The 20,246-nt window shown below is 43.1% G+C and overlaps 1 protein-coding gene and 1 long non-coding RNA gene across 8 annotated transcripts in view; one reads left to right on the top strand and one right to left on the bottom strand.

The window, feature by feature from the left end:
* The window catches only part of LOC310830356, a 108,883-nt gene extending 90,358 nt beyond the window's left edge, over window positions 1–18,525 (bottom strand). The window contains exon 1 of the long non-coding RNA XR_014557618.1: window positions 18,470–18,525. This is a non-coding gene — a long non-coding RNA (uncharacterized lncRNA). The remainder of the gene's footprint in view (window positions 1–18,469) is intronic.
* The window catches only part of TEX10 (testis expressed 10), a 37,465-nt gene that overhangs the window by 8,320 nt on the left and 8,899 nt on the right, over window positions 1–20,246 (top strand). For all 7 annotated transcript variants that reach the window (XR_014557436.1, XM_083709202.1, XM_083709201.1 and 4 more), the window contains 6 exons: window positions 1,573–1,708; window positions 4,600–4,775; window positions 6,334–6,511; window positions 10,956–11,044; window positions 12,411–12,544; window positions 19,693–19,773. Coding sequence is in view for 6 of the 7 variants with exons in the window: in XM_083709202.1 (XP_083565328.1) it covers window positions 1,573–1,708; window positions 4,600–4,775; window positions 6,334–6,511; window positions 10,956–11,044; window positions 12,411–12,544; window positions 19,693–19,773 (794 nt within the window). In the remaining variant the exon portion in view is untranslated. The remainder of the gene's footprint in view (window positions 1–1,572; window positions 1,709–4,599; window positions 4,776–6,333; window positions 6,512–10,955; window positions 11,045–12,410; window positions 12,545–19,692; window positions 19,774–20,246) is intronic.

Genomic DNA, 20,246 nt, shown 5'->3' on the forward strand with positions numbered 1-20,246 from the left:
AGAACAGTTTCAGGTTAAGAACGGACCTCCGGAATGAATTAAATACTTAATGCAAGGTACCACTGTATAGAGAAATTCAGATTTTATTTCATGGTTCACATACTTCAGCATTTATTGAAATAAGATTCCCCCTCCCCTGTGTGTAAATTCAGGGCATCAGGCTGAAATATGATACTTTGCCTAGGAAAGGTGGGATAGAAAGGCAGTAAATAAAATCATAGTGTATAATCTGGGGCTGTTAAAAGCCCAGATCTGTTATTTGATGTCCTGACAGCTTCCCTTCCATATTCCACAGAAATTACTGAACCATATTGAACTCTAGGGGGCAAAGGAGCTGACATACATAGTGCCAAAGCACCATCTTCTTCCCTCCCGCTCCCTAGCTAGAAACTCAGCTGCTCAGAGTAGTACACTCTATTGAGGAAGGTGAACTGCAAATGATCAAATTTTCAGTTTGCCAACCTTTGCAGGCAAGAAGTGGAAGACTATACACTTTTATGCCAACAGGCCTTTTCGGCAGCTGCTTAAAACCTTTTCACTAGCCAGTCAGTGTAATTATGTTTTCAAAGGTTTTTATATGTTTTTGTACACATATTGTGGTACAGGAATACTTGTATACTGTAGATACATAAATGTGTTGTGGCAGACGAGGGAACTTGGCCGTAAGATATGATGGATAAGGCGTGCTTTCTTTTTGCATGTAAGGAGGGTTTTAGAGGGCAAACTGGCATGGAAGGATTGTGGGCGTTTGTGATGCTTGCTGTGGGGAAGAGATTTCTCAGCCCTGGAGTGGGAGCTGGCAGACGAGGTAGCGGTGGTACTGATTAAAGGCTATTGTGTAGAAGGGGTGGAAGGCTAGCACATTTGAGATTGAATGCGAATGGGTATTTTCCCTCCCCCCCACACACAGAGAGATGGAGATGTTAAAAACAGTACATTTTCATAGTGAAAGCTTATGATGGGGAGACCTGCATGTGTGCCAGGAGAGGAGTCCTTGATGTAAGGGCTCTGGTGAACTCATTCTCTCTCCCTCTCCTCACATAGCCCAAGTTGGAGAGACAGCAATGGCACTCTTTTTTTATCTTCAAGACAAGAGAATGTAATGTGTGCCATTCGGAAGTAGTCCCATTTTCATGATTAATTTCTTTTAGTAGCACTCTAGGTTTTCACATAGAAAAATGTGGTGTGTAAGAGTGGGAATCTCTTTGAGTTGCCATGGCAAAAAGAAAACGACTAATAAATTACATATATATGTGCCGGGGCGGGGGGGTATTTGTGCATTGAGATCATAGCTGTCAACTTTACCCTTTTCTTGCGAGGAATCCTATTTGGAATAAGGGAATTTCCCTTAAAAAAAGGGAAACATCAACAGCTATGATTGAGATGTCAAGACACTCTAGCATGAATATACAATAACATCCACACAATTGCATCTGATGCCACACTGGCCTTTGCTATAGTTTCATAGTTAGCCATTTTAAATGTGTGGTTTGGTGCAAGAAATTGCTGAATACTTGTTCCAAAGAATGAAGAGGAGGTAAAACATCATTTTTCATTTGTCTTCCCTCTTAGTGGCAGCAGAGACGCTAATGAAAGCCGTGTATACTCTTTACCAGCAAAGAAACCTTTCTTTCCCTATTCGTACATTGCTTTTGAATTTTTTTAGCAGAGTTTATCAGAAGGAAGAGTTGAACCTTCATACGAACAGGTAACAATTATTATTATTTTTCATTTCAGCTTTCAGTTCAATTTCCCAAAGTCTAAACTAGGCTTTATCTTGATTTTTTAAAATAAAAAAATTGTCCATATAACCCAAATAACAGAATAGAACTTTATCAGACAAACACATAAAAACTAAACCAAATCAAGGCTGGCATGGATGTTTATATTGTAAACTGCCCTGTTTACCTTGGATGAAGGGCTTTACATAAATTTAATAAATAATAGGAAGAAGAAAGTTACATTCACAAGAAAAATGATAAAGCTGGTTTCCCTCCCCTTATGGTTTTGACTTTTAAAATGAGCCTTTTATTTTAAATTGCATTTTAACCTGTATTTTAAATTCCCCCCCCCCCCATTATGCTTTTACTGAAATTTTATTGGTGTTAGCTGCCCTGAGCCCGGCTCTGGCCGGGGAGGGCAGGGTATAAATAAAATTTATTATTATTATTACTATTAATAATAATAATAAGATAGGAACAAGTAAGTGGAGAGTATCCACAAGAGTCATGTGGTGCACACGACTTAAAACCTCTACAGAAGTAAAAAACCTGTATTTCTGTACATAAAGGCTCTGTATTACATCAAGAAAAAACTTCAATGATTTAGATGTTGCTTAACCCAGATTTCTTGAGAGGCTTGTGGAAGAGACAAGTGTACTTTTTTTTTTATGTATTCAATAAAATCCCACCAAACTGGGACAAAAGAGGTTACACTTGTTTTTCCTTTCAAAAAACATGTGTACCATGTTTATTCACTCATGCTCTCACATGCACTCACATTATTCACTCATGCTGGGAGAATGGGGGGGGGGGGGATGCAGCAGCATAGCTGGGGGGGGGGGCTGGAGTTTTGCTCTGTGTCCATTAGCTTGTGTGCTGGCGATGGAGACCAGTCTCTTGAAGCGTGGCCTTGTGGAGGAAGAAGGGCTTGGTATCCTCCTGGCAGATGTGGGGAATGGATGCCCAATGCCCCTGCCCTGACATTGCTCCCAAAGAAAGCTTGGCCCACCCACTTCTGGATGAGACCATCTCCTTTCTGCTCTCATGCAGGAAGGTTTTTCTCCCATTCTCTGTTGACACTCAACTTGTAGGGTGTTCTCCCAACCCCATGCAAATCTTTCCTTCCTCCTACCTGTTCTGTTTACATAGACTGCTTCTCCAGGAGCCACATGTTCTGATGATCTTCAGAAAATTGTGTTGTTTAGAAAAAATATAAATGGCTTAAATAAAAAAACCCCCTAAGGTGGCATACATAAAACAATTATCAATGATAACACAAATTAAATCAGCGGAATTTAAAAATAGGTATACAGTGGTACTTCTGGTTGCGGACGGGATCCGTTCCGATCCCGATCCGGTCAGATCCTGAGGTTTCCGCAACCTGAGGACTGCTTCTGCGCATGCATGTGCGGTGAAACCCAGTGAAATACTTCCAAGTTTGCCATGCGCGCATCCCGAAGTTTACGTAACCAGAGGGTTACATAAACGGAGGTATGACTGTACATAACTAAATTATATGTCTGGATAAGCTTGCTAATTTTTAAAAATAAACAGCAGGTGTCTGAAACAGTATAATGTGGGTGCCTGTGTAATGTTAATAAATGATTTCCGGCAGCTGACTGGGTCAAAAGTGTGGCAGTGCCGAACAGAACACTCCAGAAGTAGGGATAGGAATTGGGTGGAATACTAAAAATAAAGGTATGCTGAAGGCTTGAATTGTAATTTTGTTTGTTTATATATGATATGATCAGCTTTGAACACTTATGGAAATGTGTAAATCATATGTACTTAATTAGAGCAAGTTCTTTTTTTGAACCTTCTAGCTTGAGAGGGAATGGTGGTTCTCAGTGTTTCCAGATGCTTCCAGTAGACTGGCAATGGGTTTTGCTTTTTCGTTTCCTTTATATTGTACTTGTGTTGTCTCAAGGTGGGCAGGATCCCTCATGGTAGCAACTGGCCATCAGCTACTACTGCCTGCCCCCCCCCCACACGCCAAATGTCCATAGAACAAAATTGTCCTGCAATTTAGCATCATTCCAGGGACACTTGGGGGAGAAAGAGTGGGGGCTGCTGTCATGCAATAAATAAATGTAATAAATCAACTTAAAGGTAAAGGGACCCCTTCCCATTAGGTCCAGTCGTGGCCGACTCTGGAGTTGCAGCGGTCATCTCGCTTTACTGGCCGAGGAAGCCGGCATACAGTTTCCAAGTCATGTGGCCAGCATGACTAAGCCGCTTCTGGTGAACCAGAGCAGCTCACGGAAACGCCGTTTACCTTCCCGCTGGAGCAGTACCTATTTATCTACTTGCACTTTGACGTGCTTTCAAACTGCTAGGTGGGCAGGAGCTGGGACCGAGCAACTTAGGCCACAGTAAATAGTAGTAATAATAATAATAATAATAATAAATTTTATTTATACCCTGTCCTCCCCAGCCAAGGCTGGGCTCAGGGCGGCTAACAACCAATAATAAAAACAAGTTGAATGAATACAACTTAAAAACAAGATTAAAATACAACATTAAAACATTAAAGCGTAGCCTCATCACAGGAGGAGAAAGGAAAAAAGAAAGAGTGGGAGGGAATCAAATTGACTCCAAGGCAAAGGCCAGGCGGAACAACTCCGTCTTACAGGCCCTGCCTGTAAAACACATTGTACAATTAAAAACCACAGAGGGAAACTGTCAGTGAGTACCTTGAGAAACAGTTTGACACTCTCTTCCATTGAGGAAATCCCTGCCAAAATTTGCCATGTGAAAATGGGCTGATGAACTGGGGTGGAGGGGTTCCTCCTCTTCAAAACCAAGTTTCCCATTCTCTGAAATGATATTCTAACACGTATTACCTTCCCCTTGCCTTTTTATCCCTTGCGCATACTAGAAGCAGGAGCAAAGTATTAACTCGTTGGCTGGCTGGTCTACCTCAACAACTTGTTCTTCTTGGTTTGAGAAACGCCGAGCTTTCGGACCAGTTGATTGGTACTATTTATTCGGCTTCATCCCGGGCAAATAAAGAAATCCTGCAAAGTTTGCAAGCTGCTGCTCCTCGAATTTACGGTACCTCCTTTGCAGAACTTCTTAAATTAGCAATAGGGAATATTGGTTTTTGAGGAATCCCAGATGATGAGTATTTTTTTGGTTTCTCTTCTCATAATAATAGGCTGCTTCCTTCATATTATGGTAAGCTATCACAGGAGCTGTAGTGTTCTTTGGAAGTGAGAGGTACATGTGCCAAATTAGTTTTGTGGAAAGAAGAAATCTGGAGAAAATGCTATCCACATATATATTTCATTATTTTAAAAAAATTATATGTACTTTCCCAGGCAAAGCCCTTCCAAAGCTGCTTACAAAAAAGTAGTTTCTTTTTTTAAATCAATTTTGCTCCATCGCAATGTGTGACAGCTGTGGAAAAGGTGGATTTCATGCTAGAATTCATTAGGAAAAGAACTGAAAAGAAACCAGCCATATTTTAATGCCCTTAGTGTGCTGTTGTGCTCAACTACATGGGCCTTTGGTGTGATCCAGCTTCAGGTCTCTGGTGGCTTTAGTTACACCGTGTTAAATGCCCCTCAGATTTCCTGATTTCACACTTGTCAGTTCGAATCCTGTAACCATCTCTCAAGTGTATCGTGGAAAAAAATCTGGAAAGGGAGCAAGAATTTGATAAATTTGTTTCAGGTGAAGGATTGGGTAGGTGCAAAGGAAGAAACATGTGCTTTTCACTCTCCATTTGAAGATGCTGGCTGGATCTGGGTGATGAACCTACATAATTGAGCTGTACTTTGAAGAAAATTGAATAGTTCTTTGGCATCATTCCTTTTTAGCTGGTGTGCCTTCTTCCTGGGCTCTGTGCACAAGCAACATCCAGAACTTCCTAGAGCTAAGTGGACAAGTTCTGGTAGGACCCTACGCCTCGCCCCAGCCCCATGGACACACTCAGAAGGGCTCCTGCTTCTCTCAGGTCCTTTTTGAAATCTGCAGTGGGAGCATCAAGCAGAGCCTCCACTTCCCTCCATTCCTTTCTCTTTCAACTGCTCTTCTGACTTGTGCATTGGTGTTCATTTTCATTCTGTTCTGTTTCCAGTGGGTGCCATTGTGACTCTGGTCTTTTCATCTTTTATCAAGGCCCCCCAAGGGACTGCTGCTGCCCACTCAGTCTTTTTCCTGCTCGTTCCCGTCACATTTCCCCATAGCTTTCTGAGAGGAATCTCTGTCCCCGAACTATACAGCTTGGCACATTGATTGGCCCTTGTGTGATAGGAATCTGGGCTCGAGGAGATAACTTATTTGGGGTGGACAATGCTGAATCTGTTACTGCCTTGGTACCACCTGTGGGATGGCACACACCATGAAGAAATGGGTAGGATTGCCTAGCGGTAGCTGTGGTTCTCTTGAGTGGCCCCTGTGCAGTTACACAGCCCACCCTCTTTCTCCACAGCAGGTGAAATTTCAGCCTGCTCTTGCTCTGGGATTTCCTGATGTGGCCCTTGTGGTAATGCAACCAGTTTCTCCTTTACAGTAGTTTAGAGTGGAACACGGAAACTTCTGCCAGCTGAAAAAGCACCCCATTTTGAGGTTTTCAGATGATGTTAGCTGCTGATTCTTTTTTTTCCAGATCCACTAGATGGTGCTGTCGCTATTTTGCCAGAAGAATCCCAACATCGCTTAGTCCAGCTGGTCTATTTTTTGCCACATTTACCAGGCAATCTGCTTTCGTCTCTCAGTCGCTGCTGCATTATGGGAAAACTATCGGTAAAGTTATCGACTACTCTTATCGGGATAGTGCGTATGAGGTAAGCAACCTATCCAGTTTAGTTTTTCCATGAGCAAATTTGAATATTGAAGGAGAAGCTTAGTGTTGCATCTTCTCAAACCATAATTTGTCAATGTAATTTTGAAGGTGGTGCACATGAAGTAAGGGTGTGGGGAAACCATTGTGAGGGAAAGAGGGGAGCCGCTGTGGATGGGAAATGGAGGAGATGACAGTGAAGCATCAGGAAAATAGATGAAACGGGTCAGTTGCATAAGGAAGGAAGAAGCGAATTAGAGGGGGGATATATTCAAACACTGAAATGCAGTTGAAAAATAGGGATGGAGGTTCATTGTGGGGAAAAGAAGTTGGAGAGGAAATGATATAAGGAGCAGGCTCTTGCTGTCCCAGCGAAAGGAAAGATACACCGCGGGCACTTTGACAGTCGTGCTGCTGCTATGTGCCTCACAGCAAAATGGCATGCTCTTAAAGGCAATCTGTTGTGACGGACAGCATTGACTGTGCCTAAATGCTATTACTCCTCTTCTTGCAAGCTCCCGAGGAACGATGACAGGAGTGTTCCCTCCCTCCCATGGAGATCTTGCAAGCTGGCAATTTTGCTGTGGGTTTAGGCTAGTTGTTAATCTGTCCCAAGGGCGCCCGTCATTCAGGCATCGTGTCTTTACGCATACTTTTGAGGGGGGGGGGAGTTGCTGATTGAAAATGTTTTTTACTTGGATTGGTTATGGATTCTGTGTTGCCTGCTTTACTTTTGAAATATTGTTAATTGTGGTCTTAATAAACTTCCATTCCCTACCCTGGAAGGCTTAAAATACGATCTTATCTCTGATAAAATACTTTTTCTTAAAAAAAAAGGAGTTATTATAGCAATCTGTTTTTACAAATAATACATTACAAAATAAAATGTTATTAACAAAATATAAAAATATCTAAACTGCAATTTTATAGGGTTTATAGAGGCCAAATCCCCATTGAAACATATAAATATGAATGTTAGTAATGAAAGAGCAAACATATTTCAACATTGAGTCCTCTTCAGGAGCCAGATATGTTGACAGTTAAAATAGACTCAAATCATTGTGGTTAGTACCTTGGAGGAATATGCACAGTTTTTTACCTTAACTTCATTGTTCCTGCCCTGAGACCATTTGGTGAAAAGTGAATTATAAGTATTTGAAATAAAAGAAACCACACCACAACGTTTTCCCGTGGTAGAGCTTAGCGGTTGCTTTCTGTGATTTCATTACATCTCAACTCTGCATTTCTTCACCATGGAATCCAAGGTGACAGACATGTGGTTCTCCCATCCCCGCAGGCACTGACCATACCTGGACCTTCTTAGCTTCAGGAGGATAGTGGCCTTCTATACTTTCAGACTATACCCTGGGACTTTATTTGAATGTTACAGAGGAAGTGGCCTAAAAACCTCCTTGTAGATTCATTTCTGTGCACAGAGCTGACCTCTCCCAGGTAGAAAACAACAGAAGCACCTTAACGGTCTTGGGTCAGTACATTCCTCTGGAACATCTGGTTATTTTTCTTTTACAAATATATTGTAGGAATAAGATAGCCGCTGATTAAAGACATGTTTGGAAGAAAGAATTGTCATACTGTTCTTCATAAAACATAATAAAAAGTGGTATTTTTATTTGGCCCTCATTTTGTTTGGTGAAATAATGATGTTTTCAAAGATGGAAAGTTCACTGGCTCTTCACACAAAGGAAGTAAAATTGCTGCTACTGGTATTTTAAGCCGTGGGTAGGCAAACTAAGGCCCGGGGGCCGGATCCGGCCCAATCGCCTTCTCAATCCAGCCTGCGGACTGTCCAGGAATCAGTGTGTTTTTACATGAGTAGAACATGTGCTTTTATTTAAAATGCATCTCTGGGGCATAGGAATTTGTTCATTCCCCCCCCCCCCAAAAAAAATAGTCCGGCCCCCCACAAGATCTGAGGGACAGTGGACCGACCCCCTGCTGAAAAAAATGCTGACCCCTGTTCTAAGCTATATATACTCAAGGGGGAGAACCACTTTCATCCATCAAATCTGATCCAACATTGGTCATTCTTCCACAGGCCATTTTTGGCAGGCCATCAACCTGTGTCATCAGGTGAATCTGCACCCGCTGGAAAGCAGCAGGGCTGGCATTGGGCACAGTGGGGGGGGGCTGCTCCCCATTGAGCCTAACTTGCAGGTCTTGCCTTTGCCACTGTTTAAATTGGCCATCAGATGCAGCCCCTGTTTTCAGCAGGGGTTGGTTCTACGGGAGCTGCTATTATTGTTGTTCATTTCATTTCTATACCACTTTAAATGTTTAGGAAAAAATTACAAAAGTGACTTACAACCCATTAAAATATCAAATAAAACAATCCAGAATAAACCATTGCTGAATAAAGTCAAATGTAAATTATACATTCAAAGCAACATAATTAACAGGAAAGTAAAATATTATCTTGAAGATTTCAAAATAAAACATTACAAAGGAGGTCAGCTGCAGAATGCCTATTTAACGCAGCAAAGTTGACAACAACAAAATCTTAAACATTTCAAAAGAAAACATTACTGAAGGAAGTAAAATATAAAACGCACATTTAAAACAGCATATTTAACAAGGGAACAGTGTATTCAGGCACATCTTTCCAATCCTTTTCAGCAGATGGAGGTTAACATTGTCACTAGATCTGTGGAAAAGTTTGTATTTTATCTTTATGCAGGCAATTTGAACATTTGACACACCACATATTTACATAGCATTGCAGCACAAACATGATACATTGCAGCTCATAGTTAATGAAACAGTATTTCACTGACATTGATATAATCTCTATTGTAGAGTAAGAAGTGACACCTTTTAGGATGATTTTGAAGTCATAATCACATTGCTGAATGTGATTATTAGCCTTACAAAGGGTCATGGATGAAGTTTGAACTAGGTGTTGGATAAAATTCATGATTTTGCTTCATCAGAAGAAGCTAGTTGAAAGCAGAACAGATTAGCCAATGTCTAAATGCAGCTGTGGTTGAGCATGTTGGTGTTAGCAAGTGTTAGCAAGCAGTAGGTGGCATAAAGGTAAAGGGACCCCTGACCATTAGGTCCAGTCGTGGCCAACTCTGGGGTTGCGGCGCTCATCTCGCTTTATTGGCCGAGGGAGCCGGCATACAGCTTCCAGTCATGTGGCCAGCATGACTAAGCCGCTTCTAGCAAACCAGAGCAGCGCACGGAAACGCCATTTACCTTCCCAACGGAGCGGTACCTATTGATCTACTTGCACTCTGACGTGCTTTTGAACTGCTATGTGGGCAGGAGCAGGGACCGAGCAACGGGAGCTCACTCCGTTGCGGGGATTCAAACTGCGACCTTCTGATCAGCAAGCCCAAGAGACTCAGTGGTTTAACCCACAGCGCCACCTTTATTAAATATTGTCTTCAGACACAATCTGCAGTTCCTTGAGATGAGCCAGTGGACTCTTCATGCAACGTTTTGCATGAAGGTCTTGCTATCCAAACAAATTTCCTGCATTCTTAGGAAATAGTTTGGTAGGCAAGCGTTTACATAACCAGTCAACGGTTTTCATTGATTTCTTTGGGGAAATTTCTAATGCGGTCTTGGCCATGGAATTTTGGTCCCGCCTTGGTTTCTGGTAAAATGACTGCCACAGACCAGCAAAACACAAAAAAGTAAGGCTGTCTATTTGTTTTTAGTACTACACAGTTGTCCTATTCTTTGAATATTTGATCCTGCTGTGTGTATAGCAAAGTTTGGGTACTAATGCCTCGTGTTTGAATAAGTGGATTTTTGCAGAACGAGTGTTGGATTGTGGGACCTGTGTATTTTCATAATTTTCTCTTTAGATGCTGGTTTGGGCATACCTTTTAGTTCCTTCTTGATCAAGAAGAGTCCATATACTGTGGTATAGATTTAGTATAATTTAGAAAAATATTTTGAGCTCATTTACGCTCCTGACTTTTAAAGAAATTTTTGAATGACTGCCAACACGATTTCATCTTTTTCTCCCCATTTGGCAGGTTCACAATCATACAATGAAAGCTCAGATGTTCACGTTTCATTCAAGAATGCATATAATTGTCGTTAACCCTTATTTATGCTTTAAAAACACTATTACAATATGAGGTTATTAAGAATGGGTTGGATGCTTTGAAAATGTATTCATATAAATATTCCTTGCTCGCTTTTTGCATTCTTTCAAACTTAGATTTTTACTTTCATTTTGTAGAAAACAAAACCTAGTAAACACCTGAAAAAAGTTACAAGACCTGCTTTCCTGCTTATCTTCAGTGTTCCACCACCTGAGCCAGGCATATTTTGGATATTTAGCGGTTGGGTGAGGGAAAAGGACTGTGAGATGACAGGCATGTGTGGAACAGTTCTACCCCTACCATCACATCTCGTTTGGACTTGAATTTTCATTTATCCTAATAACTCTTCCTTTTTTAAAAAACAAATAGATCCTCTTTTGTGGGATGGAAGTACCCAGTGCAAGGCAACTCAGTGACTGATCTGGATTACTTCAGCTTCTTGTTTTCAACTCTTACAGGTAATCTGTGTGAATTTAATATATATTTTTTATTTCAGCATGATTTTGTTGAATTTCATTTAGGAAAAAAGTTGCGTTAAATAGATTGAAGGCAAACATCCTGTAATGCCTTATAGAAACAATGGCTAATCATCAACATAAAAGCGAGAATTTAAGAAGCGATTATTAGGAGTGATCAAGCACGTCTGTGATTGCTTTATTCACCTACCGACTGTCAGATTTCAGTTGCCTTCATTTTTTCACTGGGGAATTTCTCTGCGGGCACCACTGGAGCTGCCTGGCATTGTTTTCTAAGACCTTTTGAGATGTTTTATTTCCACAAGACCAGGAGGGTATCCTTTTGCTCTGTTCTCCCAATTACCTCCCAGTAAAGTTTCTATTTTGAAATAGTGGTGAGTCCACGGTTTCAGCAGTATTCTAGAACTATAACTAAGCTCAGCAGTATTCCAGAACTTCCCAAATAACTGCCACCAGTATGGTTCTGTACATCAGATCTGTTTGAAGGTTTATGTTTCTCTACCACTTAGTATTGTTTCTAATTTCAGCTTAATTCACTATTAAAACCTGATTGTTAAGAAGTCTGGTTGTGAATCCACTTACCTAGTAGTAATCGCCCTGTTGAATTCAGCAGTATTTTCTTCTGATTAGTTGTGGCTAAGACTCGCAGAGTTTCATAGTGAGACCAGACTTGTCTTTAAAATGGCAAAACATGAGAGTGAGTCATTAAAACTGAGCATTAGTAATGAATAGTTGGCTCAGTTAAGTAATTTCCCCTAGTTTTTAATAACACCCAGGCCCTCAGAGATAGAGGGTAGGATGCAAAGACAGCTCTTCCTAAGCAGTAGCCAAATGATGAACTGCTTTTGAAACAAGAATGCTTCAAAGCATGGGAAGCTCAGCTGCTCAAGAAGTGGGATGTGGAACAACAATTCTACTTGCCTGGCATAAGCTACCAGCAAGAACTTAAGCAGTAGTTATCCCAGTCATTCTAAGGATTGGCTAAAGCTAATTATTTACTAAATTATCCCATGGAAGTCTGTGCGATTGTAAGCACATACTTAATGCTGTCTCATGGAAACTAATGGAGATTGTAAGTGCTTAACTTGGATCGTGTCCAGGGTGTAATACTGCTAGCATACTTTCCTCATTATGTTTGAAGATTTGTTTGTTTGCATGTTTAAGTATCTTTCTGATTTTCACTGCGGGTCTTGCATATTTCCCTTTATACTTCACAAATATGAACTGTGGGATAAAATGTTTTTAATGAGTTGTTAACCAGTATTTTTTTGTTATAGATGGAAAATAGCAGAATGGTAATTCCCTCTGGGGTCAACTCCTAATGGGCTTCTCTCTCAACTTTTTCCAGGCTTCTCCCGAGAAGAGCTGACTAACCTGCAGAGCATCAGAGGGAGGCCACACATTAGCCAAACACAGCTCTCCCCGGTCCAGATCTACTTGACAGATCTGGATCAGTTTTCATATCACTGGGCAATGACAGAGGTAAGACTGCCCACACGAAGAATTCAGAGTTAAAATATCCTAGGCTGGCATGTCTGTAGGCTCAGTATTGGTGGTAAATGTTCTATAAAGGTAAAGGTACCCCTGCCCATACGGGCCAGTCGTGACCAACTCTGGGGTTGCGCGCCCATCTCGCTTAAGAGGCCGGGGGCTAGCGCTGTCCGAAGACACTTCTGGGTCACGTGGCCAGCGTGAGAAAGCTGCTCTGGCGAGCCAACACCAGCGCAGCACACGGAAACGCCGTTTACCTTCCCGCTATAAAACGGTCCCTATTTATCTACTTGCACTTAAGGGTGCTTTTGAGCTGCTAGGTTGGCAGGAGCTGGGACCGAGCGATGGGAGCTCACCCCGCCGCGGGGATTCAAACCGCCGACCAAACGATCGGCAAGTATTAGGCGCTGAGGTTTTACCCACAGCGCCACCCGCGTCCCTTTTAAATGTTCTATAGGGAGTAAAAATACAGTGGTGCCCCGCAAGACGAACGCCTCGCAAGACGAAAAACCCGCTAGACGAAAGGGTTTTCCGTTTTGGAGGCGCTTCGCAAAACGAATTTCCCTATGGGCTTGCTTCGCAAGAAGAAAGCCCATAGGGAAATCTCCGGGGACCTCTTTTAAATGCTAGCGGTGGGGAGCAAAGCCTTTCCCCCCCCTCCGGCCTTCAGAAGAGGTCCAGGAAGGCCGGCGGGGGCCGAAAGGCTTTGCTCCCCACCGCCAGCATTTTAAAAGCCGTCCGGGATAGCAGGGAAGCGCTTCCCGCTATCCCGGATGGCTTTTGAAGGCAGGCGGGGGGGGAGCAAAGACTTTTGCCCCCCGCCCGCCTTCAGAAGAGGTCCGGGGACCTCTTCTGAAGGCGGGCGGGGGGAAAAAGTCTTTGTCCCCCCTGCCTGCCTTCCCGGGGGCTTTTAGATCGCCCCGGGACTGTCCCGGGGCGATTTAAAACGCAGCGCTGCCTTCCCGCTCTCCCAGGAAGGCATGCAGGGGGGAGCAAAGACTTTCGCCCCCCGCCGGCCTTCAGAAGAGGTCGGGGGACAGACTGTCCCCGGACCTGGTCTGAAGGCGGTTTCCATAGGAACACATTAATTGATTTTTAATGCATTCCTATGGGATGCAAGACGAAAAACTCGCAAGACGAAAAGACTTGCGGAACGAATTAATTTCGTCTTGCGAGGCACCACTGTATATGTTTATTCCTGACTACGAGAAAAAGGATGCCAGTGTAGTGGCTAAAGCTGAATATTAGTGGTTTAATTACAGTCTCACTAAAGCCTAAGATCAGCCGCAGAATAAGTGGTTCCTTAATAGCAGGCATAGACGGCCCAGCTAGAGTCTTTCCTTTTTTCTGCAAGATAATGGTGGCTGCACGCCCTCTTCACTTCAGGATGAATTGAAAGGTTTGCTGGCCATTGTTGTCCCCTAGGAACTCGGCAAGAGAGCCAGTGTGGTGTAGTGGTTAAGAGCGGTGGACTCGTAATCTGGGGAACCGGGTTCGCTTCCTCACTCCTCCACATGCAGCTGCTGGGTGACCTTGGGCCAGTCACACTTCTCTGAAGTCTCTCAGCCTCACTCACCTCACAGAGTGTTTGTTGTGGGGGAGGAAGGGAAAGGAGAATGTTAGCAGCTTTGAGACTCCTGAAGGGGAGTGAAAGGCGGGATATCAAATCCAAACTCTTCCTCCTTCTTCTTCTGTCCTTGAGGGTGGATTCACTTGATGCTCCTGTGCTGCTGCTAGTTCTGGGCTCAAACTCATAGGACCCTAGTTTTGATTTTGCGCAGCCGTTCTCCAGTAGCCGAGCAAGAGTTCCATCTTGCTGGACTGTTCCCCAGGAAGCGTTGTCACATCTTCTGGCCCTGCCTTCTGAGCAGAAGTGCATACTGCTGAATTGTGCTTAGGGGTGTCTCTTCTGTTAGAAAGCTGGCATTGGATTCAGAATGGGGAATGGGCCTCGTCTTGAATTTGCACTGCCAGCATTGCCATCTTCTCACAGCTTAGATAGCATTGCTTTTGCTTTGCTGTTGTGGTCAATTTGAGGAGCAAGGTGGAAAACAGCCTATTTCATGCTTCCTTTTTGAAGTAGGAAATGAAAATAAGTGTACTTTACAAACACATTAAGTCGTTGATTACACTACAGTGTAAATCTCCATATTTTGGAGTCTTTGCCACCTGGAATGTAAGCTTAGGTGATTCATGGACTTTACATACGTGATCTGCGGGATATTTGGTAAGAAATTACTTTTATTGAAATTTTTGCTGAATAATGACTGAAAATAAAAGTGACAGGGCACGGTGACACAGTCAGTATGTGTAACAGCAAAAGAAGTTACAATTGTAAGCTATCACAAAGATGCACCTTTGTGTGGAGCAAAGTTACATATAGCTTTCTTGAAGCTGTATCAGTCCATTGAGCCTGCAGGATATTTATGGAAACAGAAGTACAGTGGTGCCTCGCAAGACGAAAATAATCCGTTCCGTGAGTCTCTTCGTGTAGCGTTTTTTCGTCTTGCGAAGCAACCCTATTAGCGGCTTAGCGGCTATTAAAGGCTTAGCGGCTTAGTGGCTAAAAGGCTATTAGCGGCTTAGAAAAAGGGGGGGAAAGCGAAAAAAATCGCAAGACGTTTTCGTCTTGCGAAGCAAGCCCATAGGGAAATTCGTCTTGCGAAGCGCATCGGAAAACGGAAAACCCTTTTGTCTAGCGGGTTTTTCGTTTTGCGAGGCATTCGTCTTGCAGGGCACCACTGTAAATAAAAATATTTGGTCCGAATCAAGCAGTTCTTTGTGTTTTTAGAACTGCTCACGTGAGACATTGCTAACCAGTTGTAGGAAGATTGTAATGCTGTCTGGCTGGATCCCTTAGACACAGTGGTGCAAATTTTACTTTGTATGTTCTTTCAGAATAAAAATAGCAATGCTTTTATGTGATGTTATTTGCGTTTTCAAGCAATCCACAATCCCCTGAACAGTTATCTCTGTGTATTTGAAATACTCTGGGCATTGTTACCAGAGCTTTGAGCTTTCAGAATATGCTTTTTAGCAGTGGCTTGGCTAAGCATATGAGGTCCAGAAGGGAAGATACTCTGGAGTCAATGAATAAAAGCCAAAAGAATAACATTTGGGGAGAAAGTTTAATATAGGGGGAAATATAAAAGTTGCATATAAGGCCATGTTGTTTAAGATGACAGTGGGAAATACAGGCTCATTTGGGGCAGATGACGTTAAAAAATATTGTCATTACAGCATTCTTCATTTGAGCAAGTCCAGACTAGCCAGGCTTTTAATTTTATTACTTGGTGATTTGGGAATATTCAGGAGAGTTCTTTTAGGCAAAGAGAGTTGTGAGTCTTTCGCTAGTCCTACTGTTTTAATTGTCAATACCCATATTTTTAAAAAATATATATCTAAATGATAGTGTGATCATTTCAATCTTCATTGGCCAGTTTTTGAATGGATAAAATGAGTTCAACACCCACAAAAATGTGTTTTGTTTGGTGTGAACTAAAATGTGGAGAAAGCCAATTGCATATTAGAAGTAGTTTTTGTAAAAAGGAGGTTTATATTGCTACTTGGACTTACTTTTGCTTTATAACTGCATTATGAACACTTTTGATACAAAAACTTTCCCTAATCAATGGCTAGAGAAGAGACAGAAGCATCCAGGACTAGGGATGCTTGTCATGGAGGCTTCTGCCTGCAAACCAATCCATTAAATTTATTTGTTAAATTTATATACTGCCCTTCATCCTAAGATCTCAGGGCGCCCAAGATAAAAATCTGTGTCCAGGGCAGCTGTTTACCAGCTCCATCTGGTACGCAGGCTGAGACCCTATCTGCCTGCGGACTGTCTCACCAGAGTGGTGCATGCTCTGGTTATCTCCCGCTTGGACTACTGCAATGCGCTCTACGTGGGGCTACCTTTGAAGGTGACCCGGAAACTACAACTAATCCAGAATGCGGCAGCTAGACTGGTGACTGGGAGCGGCTGCCGAGACCATATAACACCGGTCTTGAAAGACCTACATTGGCTCCCAGTACGTTTCCGAGCACAATTCAAAGTGTTGGTGCTGACCTTTAAAGCCCTAAATGGCCTCGGTCCAGTATATCTGCAGGAGCGTCTCCACCCCCATCGTTCAGCCTGGACACTGAGGTCCAGCACTGAGGGTCTTCTGGCGATTCCCTTGCTGCGAGAAGCCAAGTTACAGGGAACCAGGCAGAGGGCCTTCTCGGTAGTGGCACCCACCCTGTGGAATGCCCTCCCACCAGATGTCAAAGAGAACAACAACTACCAGACTTTTAGAAGACATCTGAAGGCAGCCCTGTTTAGGGAAGCTTTTAATGTTTGATGCATTACGGTATTTTAATATTTTTTTGGAAGCTGCCAGATGGGCGGGGTATAAATAATAAAATTATTATTATTATTATTATTATTGTTGTTGTTGTTGTTGTTGTTGTTGTTGTTACTACTACTACAGGATAAAAGTACAAATAAATAGTTAGAATAAAAGCACAGCAAAACAATAATGCCCCCCCAAACACATTTAAAAGGCCATAGAATATTAATCAGCCCAAGGCCTGGATGAAGAGGAACATTTTCGCCCAGCACCTAAAGATGTATAATAAAGGCGCCAGACAAACCTTTCTGGGGAGAGCCACCACCGAAAAGGCTCTTTCTCATGTTGCCACCCTCCCGACCTCTCATGGAGGAGACACTCCAAGAAGGGCCTCCGAGGATGATCACAGAGTCCGGGGTGGTTTATACGGTTAAGTCAGGCTTCCTCAACCTGATGCCATCCAGATGTTTTGGACTGCAACTCTGGTCAGCATGGCCAGTAATTAGAGATGGTTGGAGTTCCAAACATCTGGGAAGCACCAGGTTAGGGAAGCCTGCATTAGATGCTCAGGGAGCTGAGTCGAAGAGAATGAGCAGAAGAATTTATGCTTATATTAATTCACTTTGTAGATGCTCAAGGATATGGAAAAAAGAGCTGTAGCAACAGTTGCAACCTATTTTTTAAGAACCACAGGGCACTAATTGCCCATATAATTTGTTTGAGCACACGCTTGGACTGTTTTGGGATTTTCTGAATCGGAAGGAAGGTAGTAAGATGAGTAAATGTTTTAAGTGTCAGCATAAATGGCAGTTGGGTTATGAGTGGGGAGCGAGGTTGTTTTCCAATTACAGGCAGGGAGTCTTCATTAGCATTGGATCTGTAGTCTCAATATTGACTAGCCAGAGAGCAATTTGATCCTTCTGTTGTCAGTGCTTTATCCCTCGAGGCTTCATGTCTACAGGTTTGTTGCCTTTCCAGATTGCAAGATAAGGTTTCTAAGGAATTGTCTATTTATGTCACTTAATTTTCACTGTAGCACTCGCAGTTCAGTGCACAAAATGTTTTAGAGTTATGACCTCAGAAAAAGATGTTATCCTTTACCTCTGTTCCGTTAGCATTTCAAAATATAGCGTTTTAAGGCATGTTTGAATTCTTCTTTCCTTTGCCTATGTGACGCATCCGTTCATGGCTTGTTCGTCTCCCATTTGCACAAGGCAGGGACATGTGACTTGATTCTTTCCTCTATCCTGTCCTCTGTTGGCTCTTCTCCCAGTTCAAGCAGCCCTGACAAGATGGATTAAAACTTCCATAGCTTTGATCTATGAAGCTCAGCACATACTTTTGCACACCACCTTCACCGCTAATGCTTCCATCACAGAGATCTGCCAGGTACGTTTGCCAGGTGTGCCTGGTAAAGAATAGACATGCATACCTTGGTTGAAGTGGCCTTCAGGAGGATAGTACTGCAACAGGTACTTTCTTTGATTTTAACCAATCCCTGTTTCCATTCCATGCAGCTTGTGCGTCCGTAACAAACAAATAACAGAGCTCTAGTTGCTCTTGTGTGGTGTGTGATGGCATCCACTGCCATAAAGGTAAAGGTAAAGGTACCCCTGCCCGTACGGGCCAGTCTTGACAGACTCGGGGTTGTGCGCCCATCTCAGTTAAGAGGCCAGGGGCCAGCGCTGTCCGGAGACACTTCCGGGTCATGTGGCCAGCGTGACATCGCTGCTCTGGCGAGCCAGAGCTGCACACGGAAACGCCGTTTACCTTCCCGCTGGTAAGCGGTCCCTATTTATCTACTTGCACCCGGGGGTGCTTTCGAACTGCTAGGTTGGCAGGCGCTGGGACCGAGCAACGGGAGCGCACCCCGCCGCGGGGATTCGAACCGCCGACCTTTCGATCGGCAAGCCCTAGGCGCTGAGGCTTTTACCCACAGCGCCACCCGCGTCCCTGATCCACTGCCATACCTTAGATAATATCCATGGTGGCTGCCCATATCCACATAGCTCAGTTAGGCCCACACAGATTTCTTTGTCCAGGTTGATGTTCCCTCCTCCTTTCCCTGCTCTCTTGCCCTGTCTGAACCTGGTACTGTTGAGAGCCTTCTTCTGCCACAAGCTCAGCCACAGAACTGGACTGGAGGGAGTCAACAAGGGGAAGAGAACGGGGGAAGTAATCAAGCCACATGTCCCTTCCTGGGTGACGGAGGCAACCCTTGGCCTTCACTGTGAGTCACTGGTGGTGCTTTCAGATGGTGCGGAGGATTCTAAAACCGTTAGTTGTTAAAAAGGCACCCGTGTGTCTGATTCAGTTTGTCATATTTGAGTGTCTTGTAGTGTGAGCAGGAAATGGAAGCCCTGCAGGACTTGACTTCCTTGTTTGTTTTTGCTTTTACGTCTCACCTTTCTTCTGAGGAGTTCAAGGCATAGTGTTTGTGCCTCCTCACCATTTTTAGTCTCACAACAACCCTGTGAAGTAGGTTAGGCTGAGAGATGGTAACTGGCCAAGGGTCAGTGGTTTATACCCAGGCACAGGCAAACTTGGCCCTCCAGATGTTTTGGGACTACAACTCCCATGATCCTTATCTAACAGGATCAGTGGCCAGGGATGATGGGAGTTGTAGTCCCAGAACATCTGGAGGGCCGAGTGTGCCTATGCCTGGGTTAACCTGTATGAAATGATTAAATGCAGCTTTTAGAATTCTGGAATATGTCACTTTTGACAATGTATTCCCTGTGACTTTGTAGAAACAAAGATGTAGATGTAGAGTGAATATTGGCATTAATATTGTTGCTGTTGTAACAGGTGGTGACGCAGTGCCTGTCTACTATACCTTCAAGAAGCCAGTGCATAGATATTGTACAAAATGGCATTTGCAAATACCTGGTAGGTGGTAATTCTGAATATATTCTATGTTTGTTTTATTTAATTATCATTTGTGATTGAAACTGGCCAATAAGGAGAGTTCAGTATGTGCAGATGTGCTTGCTAGGCTCATTTCTGGCCTTGCAGTTATACTCACTATTCATGTCTTAGTCTGTGAACAGTATATAATAGCAGTTTTCCTGTTCATCAGCAGTTGCTGAAACATTTCATCACAATCATGAAAGTCTTCATACTGTGTTTAAAAATGTTATATCCCATGTTTCTTTATGGAAAATTCAAACTGACCAACAGCAAACTGTCATAAAAATGGAACAAATGACAACAAGGATTTTTTTTACTATCAGTTGGCCATCATTAGAAACCAGCAACAGTCACAGTAATGGAGCAGTAATGGAGGCATGGGGGAGGAGGGGCTTCCTTTGCTAGAGCAACAAAAAGGCCTTTTCCCTTCATGCCCACCAGCTGGCTGGCAC

This window comes from Podarcis gaigeae (assembly GCF_964106915.1).
Source record: "Podarcis gaigeae genome assembly, chromosome: 13".
NCBI classification, from domain to species: Eukaryota; Metazoa; Chordata; class Lepidosauria; order Squamata; family Lacertidae; genus Podarcis; species Podarcis gaigeae.